Raw genomic sequence first — 14,863 nt, 5'->3', positions numbered from 1 at the left:
CTATTTGGTATTCTTACAGGAAAATCTAAGAATGATCATAATGGGAGGAAGTTCTAAGTTGGATTGTTCTAATTTTTAATTTTTTCAACTGTTATTATTATGAATTTCAAAAATTAAAGTGAGTATTTTTTTAGAGGGGGCTCTAAGTTTTAACCAAGCTTCCTTGGTGGCTCAGATGGTAAAGAATCTGCCTGCATTACACGAGACACAGGTTTAGTCCCTGGGTTGGGAAGATCTCCTGGAGAAGGGAATGGCAACCCACTCCAGTATTCTTGCCTAGAGAATTTCAGGGACGGAGGAACCTGGTGGGCTAAAGTCTGTGAGGTTGCATAGAGTCAGACATGACTGAGCAACTAAAACTTTTCACTTTAAATTTTAACCAGAAATACAGTCTTTCTGCTCCAAACTTTTCAGTCTGTGTAAGTTCATAGGGGTTCTGGTCACAGTACTGTGTTAGGCCATTATATTTAAAAAGGAGATGAGCCGGCCATGAAGTGACTGATAAAGGTGTTCAGTCATTCATATTTTACAGTTTTAAAGACAGATAAGTGGCAGAGCTCTACAAAAAGTTTTATCTTATAGACTTACATAGTATTTGGGGAATGCCATATCCTTGCTACTGCTAAGTCGCTTCAGTTGTGTCCGACTCTGTGCGACCCCATAGACGGCAGCCGACGAAGCTCCCCCGTCCCTGGGATTCTCCAGGCAAGAACACTGGAGTGGGTTGCCATTTCCTTCTCCAATGCATGAAATACATAGCCTGTATACTTTCCAGAGATTTAAAAATAGTCTCTTGATCTTTGCCTTTAACAGTAGCAGTAAGCTATCTAAAGATTGTCTTTACTTTTTAAGTAAAATTTACAAACAAATATTCTTTAGTTCTGATTACACCCTGCCTAGTGCACTGTGAGTGTGGTCACCACTACAGTGAAGAGTGTGCTGTGTGTGCATTCCAACAAACCCTTCTTGAACACACTGTATACTTAGCATTACTCACATGCTCTCACCTGAATCATATCTTTGACTTCCCTTCCTATTCCCCCTCCTCTCACCTGGCCACTGCCAGTGAGTTGCTGTGAGATAGTCATAGACACTCTCATTTAAGGAACTCAGCCTCAGAATGATAAGTCATTGACTTGTCCAGGGCCACACAGCTAATGAGGAACAATGAAGAGATTCCATCTTGAAGTCTTCTGATACCAGGCCCTTTGCTTGATTAATGCTGGGACCCTAAAGAGATTCTATTCCAAACTACTGATATTACAGATGAGGAAATGAAGCCCAGAAAAAGTGAGAAATTGCCTGAGGTTTCACTGTTAATTTTTCCTTCCTTTCTGAACTACTACGCTTTCTCCCTTCTCCTCCAAATGTTTTTAGAAGTAAAAATAGAACTGCTCCCTCACATGTGCTCATTGTCTCAGACGTCTTCCTGGTGAGCCCATCACTTCCACTAAATCCCAAGGATTTCAACTCCCAATCCACCCCCCCCACATCCCACCTCTCCCCTCATATCAGGATCTCTTTCTCTAGCTTTTCCTGGACACCTCCACCTGAATGAGCAAAAAAGTAAACTTGAGAGCAGGGTGCTAAAAAAGGAAAATTGTTAATATCTTCCATAAATGTACTAATTTCTCTTGAAATGCAGGGCTTCCCTCTTAGAACAATTACCTCGTTTTCCTCTCAGCTCTGATTGCATTACCTCCTTCACTTCTGTGAACAAGGGATTGATATGCCTTTGGTTCTGGAATTTTCAATTTTGAGCTTTCTACTGAGTTTGAAATTTACTTTCTCAGATGTTTACTTGATATATCTTCCTGGGTATACTACCCGTTTCTCAAATACAAGCTATTCTATTCCAAATTCTACATTTCCAGCCATCCTTAACAGCATCCTTTTTTTTGCATTATTGATTTTGATGAAAGATTTTACCATTTGATAAATGGTAAAACCTGAAGTACCATTTACTTTAGATAGCTTACTGGTACTGTCAAAGGCAAGGATCTGAAACTAGAATCTGTGTCATCTTTTACTTTTCCCTCAATCTTAGCCCCCACATCTAATTAAGTATTAAATTTTCACAAGTTTACTTCAAACATACTTGTCAAATTTGGCTTCTTTTCTTCTTACTTCCACTGCCTTTGTTGAGACAATGCCGTCGTGTACAATTAGTGTCTTTGCACTCGAGCTCTGTTTTACAAGAAAGGAAGAGCATTTATTGGATTTTTACAGTGTGTCAGGGACTGTGCTAAGCTGCAAGGTAGAAAAAGATAAAGACTCAACTCCTGAATGTGGGTGGCTTGTGTAATAATAGGCAGATACATTTTCCCTTATATTTTCATTGATTTTACTGATTTTCCTTTCTTTCTACCCATCCCACCTTTCCTTTTTTCTTTTCTTTTATCTTTATGATATAAACTCAGTCCAAGTAATTAAAATTGGTTGACACTTTCAACCACAACTGTTTACACATGGTGTTGTTTATTGATGAAACTCCTTCAAATCTCATTCTCAAATTTTCCACATGTGAAGATATGAAATGTCAGTACTTTTAAAAGCATTCCTGAACTATTTAAAAGTACCATGCCTAGTTTTTAGGGAATAGTACATTTGCTGAAAATGAGATTTTGTAAGGTTATAAGAAGGCCTGCAAAGAAAGGAAATGATTATAAAATATGAAACAAACTGTAGAATTTTCAAAAGCATTGGAATTTGTTTTGGTAGAATGCATGTTAAGTTCTAATATGTCCCCTGAGTATAGTGAATAAAGTAAATTTCATCTTAGAAGATTTGTAAACAAAATATTTTCCTTAAGCTTTCTGAGGTATTTTAAAGGCAATTTTTAGTATGCTAAAGACATTCCATAGTTTCTACAAATGGTCATTCTACATTCTACAAATGTCAGATTTAATGCAGTACTTTTCTGTTGCTGATAGGTACACGCTGGTGGATATTTTGCGTGCCATCTTACTTTCTTTAGAAGCCATGATTGAAGATCCTGAGCTTCAGGTGAATGGATTTGTTTTGATCATAGACTGGAGTAACTTCACCTTCAAGCAAGCTTCTAAACTGACACCAAGCATGCTGCGCTTGGCTATCGAAGGCCTTCAGGTAATGATTTACAGATTGCCAAGTTTCTCAGTCTCCCGTGTTTGACTTATCTCTAGTAGAGTAACAGGATGTCTTACTTAAATAATAATAATAATTAAAAAACAGTTTTTAAGCACAAACACTGAAACACTAACAAGATAAAGGATCATAGAAGAAAAGCTAGAAGATGTGGGCCTTTCAATGAAGGGAATTTTGTGGTACTTGGCAAAGCCCTCACTATGTCTAAACGTTAAGTGGATGATGAGCTGAGATTTTTATCTTGCTCATCAGAACGAAATCTGGACTTCAATTATTAGCTATTTAGGTTTTTGTTTCCCTTTCTTTTTCTGTGTATAGTTGTTAATTAGCTAAATGTTTGCTTCCTTATTACGTTTAACCTGGTGAATTTGGGGGATGATTAGCAATATCTTCATGTGGTCCGACAACTGTTGGAAAGCCAGTCAATCAATATGTATTTTCATGCCTAAGATGTGGAATCACTGTTTTGAATTACTTCTTTAGACTTAATTTGGATTTTTGTTACTCTTTTTTTGTGGAGGGGCCATCATGTGGAATTGACATAGGAATGGTGCGTCTTCCAGTGAATGACATTTACCTGGTTGCAGATTATGAAATAGAAAATCAATTAGTATTTAGTGGCATGTTATAAAGCTAATATTGAAAATTTCTTTTTAGCTTTTAGGATGTCCTTCTTCTACTCTCTGCTGTCTGCTACTTTATATATAATATTTATGGAATAAAATTTAAATTCTTAAAAAGATTTGCAAGTGATGTTATTCAGTAATTATTCTTAGTGTGTTCAACGTGCATTTTAGAATTTTGAAGCAGTTAAATTTTTGTAACTTTTACCAATGAAAATATCATAAAATAACTAATTTTATCGTTGTCATTCATTAGGCCAGGATGTTAGTTCTCTTTAAGTCAAATAACTAAAATTATCTAGAGCTTTCAGTTCAGTTCAATTCAGTTGCTCAGTCGTGTCCAACTCTTTGCAACCCCATGAACTGCAGCACACCAGGCCTCCCTGTCCATCACCAACTCCTGGAGTTTACTTAAACTCATGTCCATTGAGTCGGTGATGCCATCTAGCCATCTCATCCTCTGTCATCCCCTTCTCCTCCTTCATTCTTCATAATAATTTCTGACTGTGTCTAAAGGCACCTAAAGTGATGGATGATGACCCCCTAAAATAGGGTCACTTTTCCAAGCAGCAGGGCGTCCTAACCAAATTGAATTCACAGTTTGGGTTTTGCCTCCGGAGTGAATAAAAAACTGATTTTTTTATATGAATATGTTTTTCCTGATGCAGGCTTCTTGACTTGCTCGTGGTGAGTCAGCCTTGCTGCTACCTTATCTTGAACAACATTTCCTTTTTAACTCCATAGAGATACTTAATATGAGTTGGAGAGAGGGCAACACTTGGAAATGTGTATATCAGGTAGAATCAGTCCTAATTCTGCCCTATTGCCAGCAGCATGTAAAGTGTTCTTCACAGAAAAAATTAGTTACCGCCAGCATATTGCTTAACACAGAATGGTAACTTAGCCCTTGATTATTGTGATTCCAGTTTCGCTGGCAAGAAGCATAGGCTAGGCCTTCAGCACATGAAGAACTGGAAAACATATTATTTCCAAAAGATTGAAAAAAATCACCTCAAGGATAGGCCTAGTATCTTGCTATTTACTAATATACACACTTTACGGAGTCATTTAATAGTAATAAGTCACCACTGGAGAAAAAAACATGCTTGGGAGCTTGTACATATTTGGGAGCTTCCCATGACTCATGGCCCCAATTAGGACTTTTTAAGTGCTGAGAGTCAGCACAGCAAGAGCTACAGTCAGATTCAACGTCTGTGCTTGTGTCAGAGAGGGAAATGGTCCCCTCTCCCTGCAGGGATCTCTACTGAACTTCTTTGTCTCTATCCAACATCACTCTCCCAATTCCCTTTCCTTCCTACCAGGACCCAGACTGCATAAGCAGGCTTGATTCCTCCTGGTTGCTGATTGGGAAGCCACTTAAAAGAAGGGAACTCCTCCATGGGAATAAATTTGACGTGTTACTACTTTTAAACTCAGTTTTTCCTTGGTTCAAATTAATTTCTTTTTAGTTTAATCTTTTTTTTTGGCTGCGCTGGGTCTTCATTGCTGCATGCGGGCTTTCACTACTTGTGGTGAGCCGGGGGCTATTCTTCACTGTGGTAGCTTCTCCTCAGATTGATTTTAAATGCTCCATATCTATATCTGTGTCTGTGTCTATATTGGTATCTGTAAACAATGGTGATTCTGAATAGGAATGTAAGATGTGCTAAAAATGTTCCATTGTGACATGTGCGCTTTCATATTCAGTTTTACATACGAAAGTAACATTTTCTGACTTTTCTAATTAAGACTGTTTTATTTTACATTTACTATGTGAGAAATACTATTGTATAATGAGACATGTTTCATGCAGAGCTTGAATAAACTTCTGAGATAACGTAAGATCATAAAATATTTGAAGTAAAGATACAAATACACAATTTTTGATTGTTAAACACAATTATCACTATCACTAAGATCATCACCACCACTACAATAATAAACCCCTTCCGATTAACCCAATCAGAGAAATTAAGAGGTAAAACTATTTTTAATAACTCAGTGATCATTTATATCATGCTATCATCCTGCTATAATATTGTTACTTTTACTTGTTGTTTAGTTGCTAAGTCATGTCCAGCTCTTTTGTGACCCCCCATGGACTGTAACCCACCAGGCTCCTCTGTTCATGGGGTTCCCAAGCAAGAATACTGGAGTGAGTTGTCATTTTCTTCTCCAGGGGAATTTCCTGAAACAGGGATCAGATGTCTCCTACATTGCAGGTGGGACCACCTGGAACACCTACTTTATCAAGCATAAAATATATCCTGGAATTGAACCCAAAGTAAGAAAAGCTATCAGTGGGTCTAATGCCAGGGAGGAAACTTGTTTTAATGATGTATATTATTAATGAGATGTTGCTATGTTTTGAAGAGGGCCTATCTCTCACCCTTTTGAGGGGACTATGTAACCTGTCTACCCTCACCAATCCCCTTTTTTCTCAAGTATTTTGAGTGACTCAACTGGAGATAGCACCTTATACTTTGGATAAAATATGTAGGCTATTGCTATAATATCCACCCCTGTTCACAGTACAAGGCTATAGAGGCAGACAGACCTGGATTTGGATGGCAGCCCTGCCACATATCAAATATTTGAGCAAATTACTTAACTTGTTTGGATGTCAGTCTATTCATTTATACTAATTTTAAAGTATTAAATTAGAAGTGATACATCTTGCACCTAGCAGGTGATATTAATGATCAAAGTAATTGCTGTGGATAAGCTCATTTTTCAAGTGGCATTTTTTTCTGGATGTGTGCTGATTTTCTCACAATTCAGTGACTACCTTGACTGTGAAGACTTAAAGATGATTGACTTTGGGAATCTGAAAAATATCATACTTTGTCTTAAATGCTCAGATTATAGATGCTCAGATTACATTTTTAAAAAATCGCTTCACTTTGTGGTTAAATAGCATCTAGATATTTTCATAGCAGGTGCCAAATAATATATTTTTTCTTGTTGAAAGCCAGGCAAAAAATGAGGTTTTTTTCACCTGGTAAAAATTAATCTTTGTTTCTTTAGCCAGAAGCTCCAGCACAGTTGGAATGGTGGTGATTGTAGAGATAATTTTGGCCTTAAGGGATGAACAAGAGTTTGCTAAGTGGGTAAGGGCAGGAAGAACAGTTTGGACAAGGAAACTTTAGGGAGGTAATTTGAACAAAATGAAAGTGAAGTCACTCAGTCGTGTCCAAAACTCTTTGTGACCCCATAGACTGTAGCCTACCAGGCTCCTCTGTCCATGGGATTTTCCAGGCAATAGTACTGGAGTGGATTGCCATTTCCTTCTCCAGGGGATCTTCCCAACCCAGGGCTCGAACCCCGGTCTCCCACATTGTAGACAGATGCTTTACCGTCTGAGCCACCAGGGCTTAGTATATGGACGATATTTAAACCTTGGACTTTTGTTGGCAAAGTAATGTCTCTGCTTTTCAATATGCTATCTAGGTTGGTCATAACTTTCCTTCCAAAGAGTAAGCGTCTTTTAATTTCATGGCTGCAGTCGCCATCTGCAGTGATTTTGGAGCCCAGAAAAATAAAGTCTGACACTGTTTCCACTGTTTCCCCATCTATTTCCCATGAAGTGATGGGACCAGATGCCATGATCTTCATTTTCTGAATGTTGAGCTTTAAGCCAATTTTTTCACTCTCCTCTTTCACTTTCATCAAGAGGCTTTTGAGTTCCTCTTCACTTTCTGCCATAAGGGTGGTGTCATCTGCATATCTAGAGGTAGTTATATTGGTCCCATTTTATAGGACAGATAATGAAACTTCAGGGAGTTTAAGACACCTACCTAAATTTTTTCAACAGATATCAAGGCTTGAGTCCAGGTTGTCTGGATTCCAAAGAATGAATATCTTCTGTGAATCTTGTTGTTCCTGTTGTTTAAACATTAAAAAAAAAAATACAAATTTCCATTCACAGTTAGTATAAAATATCGCACATATTCCTTGTTATGTATAATACATCCTTGAACTTCTTTTACATCCAATAAGTTGTGCCTCCCATTCCCTGTTGATGTTTCTGTTGTTTCCGAGACTGCGCCTAAGAAAACATGGGTCAGCTCAGGTTAGGGTAACTTCCCTCCCCATGCCAAAAACCCTCACATTTTCGTACAGGTGAAATTGCTTTATCGGGATACTACACTACTAAAATAGTCACAATGGCTGACCTTGCACTTTTTTGAAACCAAGTGGCAGAACTATTTTCTTCTTCCCAGTGAGTGGTCTCCTTGAGTGACTACAAGCCTCCCATTTCCCTGTGATGAAGGACAAGGGCAAGGCACTTTTCTGATAGCAAAGAAAACTTTTATCTTCCAACCACAAATTGGTAAGCCACTCATTATATCGATTCAAGGCAACTCTGTAGGCTTTCTTTCTGTAGATTCTTCAAACATTTTTTTCCAAATGAAAGGCATAAAGCATTTTTTTACCAACATAGTGCTCCTTGATAGATAAGAGGCAGCATCAGATATGTTTTGTGGAAATAAAGAATTCAGGCTTTTTTTTTGGGAAAGAAACGAGAAAGAGAAAATTGTCTGCACCTTACATGATGTTAATTGATTAAGGTAGTCATAGTAACAAGAAGCATCTTAGAACAATCAATAGAAGATTAAGTGGATGTGACTTGTTGACGCTAAGATATCTGCCTGGGAGGCCAATTAAAACATGAAATATTTGGAAATACCTGGAACAGCTGAAATTGAATTTATAATGAAGTGGTATGCTTTTAATATTTTTTGGTTGCTATTGCTCTGTTTTAATTTTTTCTTATAAAATATTATAGTTGTTAAAACTCTTGGGTAATGAAAGACTCACTCTCTTGTGAATCCTTAATCTCTCATTTGTGATTTTTAAAAAACATATCCTGACTCTGTTGCCTTTTTGGATGCATTTATCTGCTATTTCCCCTTAGCTCTGTCCTGCTGAGTCTCTGTGCTTTTGCTTTCACAATTTCACAGGAATCCCCAAACTCCATCTGCTAAACAGTACATAATGTAGTCAGGACGTGGCTTGCTGGCAAAGGGTTTGGCTCTAACAAGGAATTGAATAGCTCTTTGAATTGCTACATAAGACTCAGATGTAGGGCTGTCACAAAGTGCCTAAATCAGTGCCAAATTTTGTAAGAACCCTTAATAAATGGGACTTGTGAAAGAATAAAGAATATGTAATCAATTCACAGCACTTAGTGCTGGCCCTTTCTTTTGACTCAAGGGTCCAGTGTTACTAACAGCCACCAATCTGCTAGCTCTGAGAGCTCTGGTCATTCATGTAGAAGGCTGAAAGTGCTGCCACTACAAATTCTGGCTCTAACTGTTTGGAAGCCCAGTCCTACCTAGGGGATCTTGCCAATAGCAGGGGCCATGCAAATGACTTGAAATATCCCTATCCAAGGCCAGCGGGTGAAGAGCTCCATTAACTTCAGTCTTGCATTGGATTATTTAGTCTTCCCGATCTTACCCACAATTCCCGCTAGCTTTGAAATTGTACGTGTGTATGTGTTTGTGTGTGTGTCTGTATGTAGGACGGTTATGAGAGAATATTAAAAAGGAAGTCAGTGAGATCTTGAGTAAATTAGGCTTTCATAATAAAACAAAAGGCCTCTGCTTTGCAACTGTTTTTTGCAATGGTTGTTAACCTGCCAATAGTTTTCATGCTTATTAACTTTGGACAATAGCAGAAACCTCTTGCATGCAAGCTACCTTGTAAATTTAAGGCAGCGTGATGGTGCATTGATGGGAGAGGTCTGAAACAATAGCTATCTTTTTGAAAATGAACACACGGCCTCATGAACTGTATTCATTCAGACAGCCTGGAGGTGGGAGCGTTTATTTCCACATTTTGTATGCACAGGCAGAACCATATTGAGAAACAGTGACAAGGGCAGTGTATAAAAAAAGTGACATTTTGTGCATCACATGCTTCGCTGTCTGAGCTAAGTGTGCTTCCTTTCAGTTGTTTCTTAACCTAAAACCAAATAAGTGAAAACTCTAAAGTTACTTTATTTCATGGTGTGATAATGTGGTTTGGTTGAGAGGTTTAGTCCCCAGAAGTAGAATGTTGAAATCTTTTTAAAAGCTGACCATAGGCTTGTAAAAGCTATATATAATATTTAGTTCAGCAAGGAGGCTAAGGATTATATAATCTTTGCTAACAGGCTAAGTTAATTCTATGTACCTATATACACATACATCACATTTATGTGCCTATATACATGTATATCTGCATATATATCACAATTTTTTCCTTGCATTAAAACTGCTGTTTTTTTATATTAGCAGTTAAATCTATTTAAAATGTCTAGTTATAGGAAGTAGCTGTCAACCTTGACAAAAGAAGAGATGATTACTCTAAATTTACTTAACATACACTTACTGAATTGAAGTAGAGAATATCAATAAGTATCAATAAAATTTAATACCTCTACACTTTCAGCCACTGAAAAGGAGACTAGTTACCATTGTGTTTCAAATAGTCAAATAATTTAAGCAATAAAAGGGAAGGAAGCAAATAATCTTTCTGTTTGAGTCATTGAAATAATGATAAATGGATAGAAAGTAATTATCTAGAAAGAAAAACTGAACAAGTCATATGAGTTATTCTGCATTTCATTTTATTGGCTGTGTTTAGACAAGTCCTTAACTGGAGAACAAAGAAGATGAGTAACTGCAAGTTCTTTCTTACTCTTTTTATTAGCAATGTAAATGTATCTTGATATATTCTTCTCTCCCAGTAGAACTACATTTTTTTTTCACTCTCTTCAAAGCAAAGTGGCAAAATGTGAATGTTCATGTATCTTCAAAAAAATAGTTTAGCTGCAATCTTAAAAAAGAAAGAAATCCTGCCATTTGCAACAATATGGATGAACCTTGAGAACATCATGCTAAGTGAAGTAAACCAGGTACAGAAAGACAAGGACTACATGATCTCATTTATATGTGGGATCTAAAAAGTCAAATTCATAGTTAACAGGGAGGAGAATGGTGGTTACCAAGGGCTAGGAGGTGGGGTGGAGAAGGCAATGGCACCCCACTCCAGTACTCTTGCCTGGAAAATCCCATGGACAGAGGAGCCTGGTAGGCTCCAGTCCATGGGGTCGCTAAGAGTCGGACACGACTGAGCGACTTCACTTTCACTTTTCACTTTCATGCATTGGAGAAGGAAATGGCAACCCACTCCAGTGTTCTTGCCTGGAGAATCCCAGGGACGGGGGACCCTGGTGAGCTGCCATCTATGGGGTCGCACAGAGTCGGACACGACTGAAGCGGCTTAGCAGCAGCAGCAGGAGGTGGGGGGAATAGGAAGATACTGGTCAAAGGTACAACATTTCAGTTATGAGATAAATAAATCCCAGAGGCCTAATGGTAGCATGGTGACTATAATTAATAATAAAGTGTTGTATACTTGAAATTTGCTAAGAGAGTAGATCTCAAATGTTTTTTATCACACATACATAAAGAAAGGTTATTATGTGAGGTGACTGATTTGTTAGCCTGTTTGTGGAATACCACATCATGCTGTGTGCTTTAAATATATTCAATTTTTGTCAATCATCTTAGTAAAACTGAAAAGAAAATTGGTTTAAGACCCATGTGCCATCAGATTTCCCATGGATGTTAATAAAATTGACATGCTTATCTCTCAAGTGCTTAGTCATTTCCCCTTCATAAATGTAACCTCCTGGATTCTAAGAATCAAAACCTTTAAAAATCACAAATTAAGGTGTCATTTTTGTTTTCTTAGGTTTTAAAATTCTAGTACCATGTTGCCAGAATTTGGGAGGTGAGCAGTTCTTCTGTTCCATCCATGAATAGCAGTCTTGTTATATTCTCAAGATTGATCTGGAAATTAAAATACTCTTTTATTCTTCACATCAGAGCTTCCCTGAGAGCTTAGTTGGTAAAGAATCTGCCTGCAATGCAAGAGACCCGAGTTTGATTCCTAGGTTGGGAAGATCCCCTGGAGAAGGGATAGGCTACCCACTCCAGTATTCTTGGGCTTCCTTTGTGGCTCAGCTGGTAAAGAATCTGCCTGCGATGTGGGAGACCTGGGCTTGATCCCTGGGTTAGGAAGATCCCCTGGGGAAGGAAAAGGCTACCCACCCCAGTATTCTGGCCTGGAGAATGCCATGGGCTGTACAGTCCATGGGATCTCAAAGAGTTGGACATGACTGAGTGACTTTCATTTTATTCTTCATTATAACCATTCTGAGGATTTGTTTTTAATGGTCTTAATTTTCTTCAGTTTCTGCAATTGGAGAAGTCACAATAAACTCATAAGAGGAATGTGTCCTTGTGTTTATCCTGGGCTAATATTTCATGCACAGTGAGTTATAGTGTGTTTTTATGACTTCAAGTCAACTGCAAGGCTTCAATCATTGGAATTTTAAGATGTGGGTGACTGTGAGGTAATTACAAAAGATAGTAATAGCTGCTGTAACACACAAACATGTGTGCATTGGCTTAGCCATCTCATGGTGAAGTCAAATAGAGTCTTTGATCCATGTATGTTGCTTTCCCTACTGAGTCAGTAACCCATGTTCCTTCCACCTTGTTACCCTGCTGTTTTCTATGTGTGGTTTCTCAGGCCACTTTGTTCCGTTTCATTACATTTCCCTATAAGGTGAAAAAGCATGGAGAAACACATATGATAACATTTCTATGGGCCAAAGCTGAAAACAGTGTACATTGCTTTATTTGAATTCTGTTGGCTAGAAAACCTGGTCAAGTTGACATGCATAACTCGAAAGGAGGTGAAGAAATGTAGCTTGAGATCCTTCTAGGAAGAGGGGTGGTGGACACCTCGTTGCAAGGCTGGTTCCCTAAAATGGCTTTGATGACTCTTCTGTCAGCTCTTTATAGCATGTTTGCTTATGTCCTCTGAAAGGAAGAGGTGATAGTGTTTCAAGAAAGTTTAATTCCAACATTCAAGCTCAAAGGAGTAAATGCAGTTTTCCTACAATTCATGCACTTATTGGAGTCTCTGTACCCAGCTAGTTTTGCCTAGGTAGGGGTGCTGGCAATTTCTATGCACCTGTATCACTTAGCTGTATCCCTGTTGCAAAGGTAGCACAGGTGTGATTCAATCAGTTCAGTGCCCCTAAGATCCTGATTTTAAAAGGAGAAAAAAGGCACATCATTCCTCTAGGGTCTCAAGACTGCGTGTAAGATGACTATAGTGATACTTTTGTTTTACCTTGGAAGTTAGGAAGCCTCTGAATTGGGGATTTGATTTTCATAAAGTGAGAACATGATTTTTTAAATAACTTGAGATTACTTTGAGAAACTCCGTGAAAAGACTATTAGCTGTTGAAACACTGAGGAGATTTCACTATAAAGTCTTATTATATAGACTGAAAGACTAAAATCAGTGTCAGACTTTAAGATGTAGAGTCCACCAACTTTTACCATTTTGTCAATATCTATTAAATGCTTTAAAAACCAGTTGAAGTTTTACTTATTGTTGAGTCATCTAGTCAAAACATGCAAAAACATCAATATAATTTTAGCACATAAATTAACAAAGTAAAATTATATTATCAGTACTTAGTTTTTGAATTGTATTGTATTAATATAAGGAATCCACTTTCCTCTTGAATGTATTCTAGTAGCTCTTTATTTCCTGTTATGATTTTTTTCCCTCTTGTTTATTAAGCCTATATTAAGCTATCATTCTAGAAAATTTGAGAATTTCACTCGTGTTCTATTCACTGCTTTTTAGATTTCCTTTCCTCAAGTCCTTAAATTCTTAGTTCTTCCTTTTTTTTTTTTTCCTCCCGTAAGAGTACAGGGGAGGTAAAGTTGCAGAACACATGCATTCTCTAAAGTGTTTTTATTTTCACATTGGTTGATAGTTTTGTCTAGACATAGAAGTATAGACTCAAAATAATTTCCCTCAGTACTTTGAAATCATTATTTTATTGTTGTTAAGCATCCATTATTTCTGACAAGAAGCCTGGATTCAGACTTTTTCTTTTTTTTTTACTTTGTAGCTCCGTGTATTTTGTCTGTAAAGATTTCAGGATCTTTTTTCATCTTTGGCATTTACAAGAATGCGTCTGGGAGCAGATCTTTTTATGTGTCTACCAGACCTTAATGAATCCTTCACTTTAAAAAAGAAACATTTTTGTGATTCTTTCCTTTCAATTTTTCTCTGATCCCTTTCTGGTATTCCTATTGTATGGACACTGTATCTGTGAACTTAATCCTCCATGAACCATAATGTTTCTGGATCACATGTTTTTAAATTAAAGTATCTCATTTTTATTTTGAAATTGATTTAGATTCACATGCAGTTATAAGAAACAGTACAGAGAAGTCTCATATATGTTCTCCTCAGTGGTACCATCTTGAAAAAATATTGTGTAATGTCACAACCAGGATATTAACATCCATCTAACAGGAATGAGAGTCTTGGCTACCCACTCTGTCTTCTCTTACATGACACTGATTGGGGCTGGGATACTTCATCACAGCTTGGTGAGGGTGCTCTCATCCTTTGCTTGTGTGGGTGGGGGTGAGGTCATGTTTTTTTTGTCTCCTATAGTGTTTGGCTGGAGTAGACTAGTTATCGCCTAAAACTTTTATGCATTGCTACGAGGCAACTTTCCCTGTCTTCTGTCCAGTGACAGTAAACTTTAGTTAGGGCTTTTTTTGGTCTGTGTCCATTGTAGTTTCCAGTGGCCAATTTCCTGAACTATAAATCTGGGATAAAACCCACTGCAGTATTGTTGCCTGGAAAATCCTGTGGACAGAGGATGCTGGAGGGCGGGCTACAGCCCACAGGGTCACAAAGAGTTGGACACAACTGAATGACTAACACTACTCCTACTATATGAAGCAAATTCAAACCCAGGGAATTTGCTAGCATTTTCTTCTTTGGATCCCAAAGTCTCCAGCTGGTCTGCCTCCTTCTCTACACCATTTATAGTCCTCTTATATTTGTTTGGATAGCAAGGAGATCCAATCAGTCCATCCTAAAGGAAATCAGTCCTGAATATTCATTGGAAGGACTGATGTTGAAGCTGAAGCTCCTGTACTTTGGCCACCTGATGGGAAGAACTGACTCATTTGAAAAGACCCTGGTGCTGGGAAAGACTAAAGGTGGGAGGA

General features: G+C 37.8%; 1 protein-coding gene across 2 annotated transcripts in view; it reads left to right on the top strand.

The window, feature by feature from the left end:
- The window catches only part of CLVS2 (clavesin 2), a 94,131-nt gene that overhangs the window by 11,038 nt on the left and 68,230 nt on the right, over positions 1-14,863 (top strand). For both annotated transcript variants that reach the window (XM_015472786.3, NM_001206054.2), the window contains one exon: positions 2,934-3,108. In XM_015472786.3, coding sequence (XP_015328272.1) covers positions 2,934-3,108 — 175 coding nt within the window. The remainder of the gene's footprint in view (positions 1-2,933; positions 3,109-14,863) is intronic.

The sequence above is a fragment of the Bos taurus genome, chromosome 9 (assembly GCF_002263795.3).
Source record: "Bos taurus isolate L1 Dominette 01449 registration number 42190680 breed Hereford chromosome 9, ARS-UCD2.0, whole genome shotgun sequence".
NCBI lineage: Eukaryota > Metazoa > Chordata > Mammalia > Artiodactyla > Bovidae > Bos > Bos taurus.
This window is presented reverse-complemented; position numbering and strand designations above follow the sequence as displayed.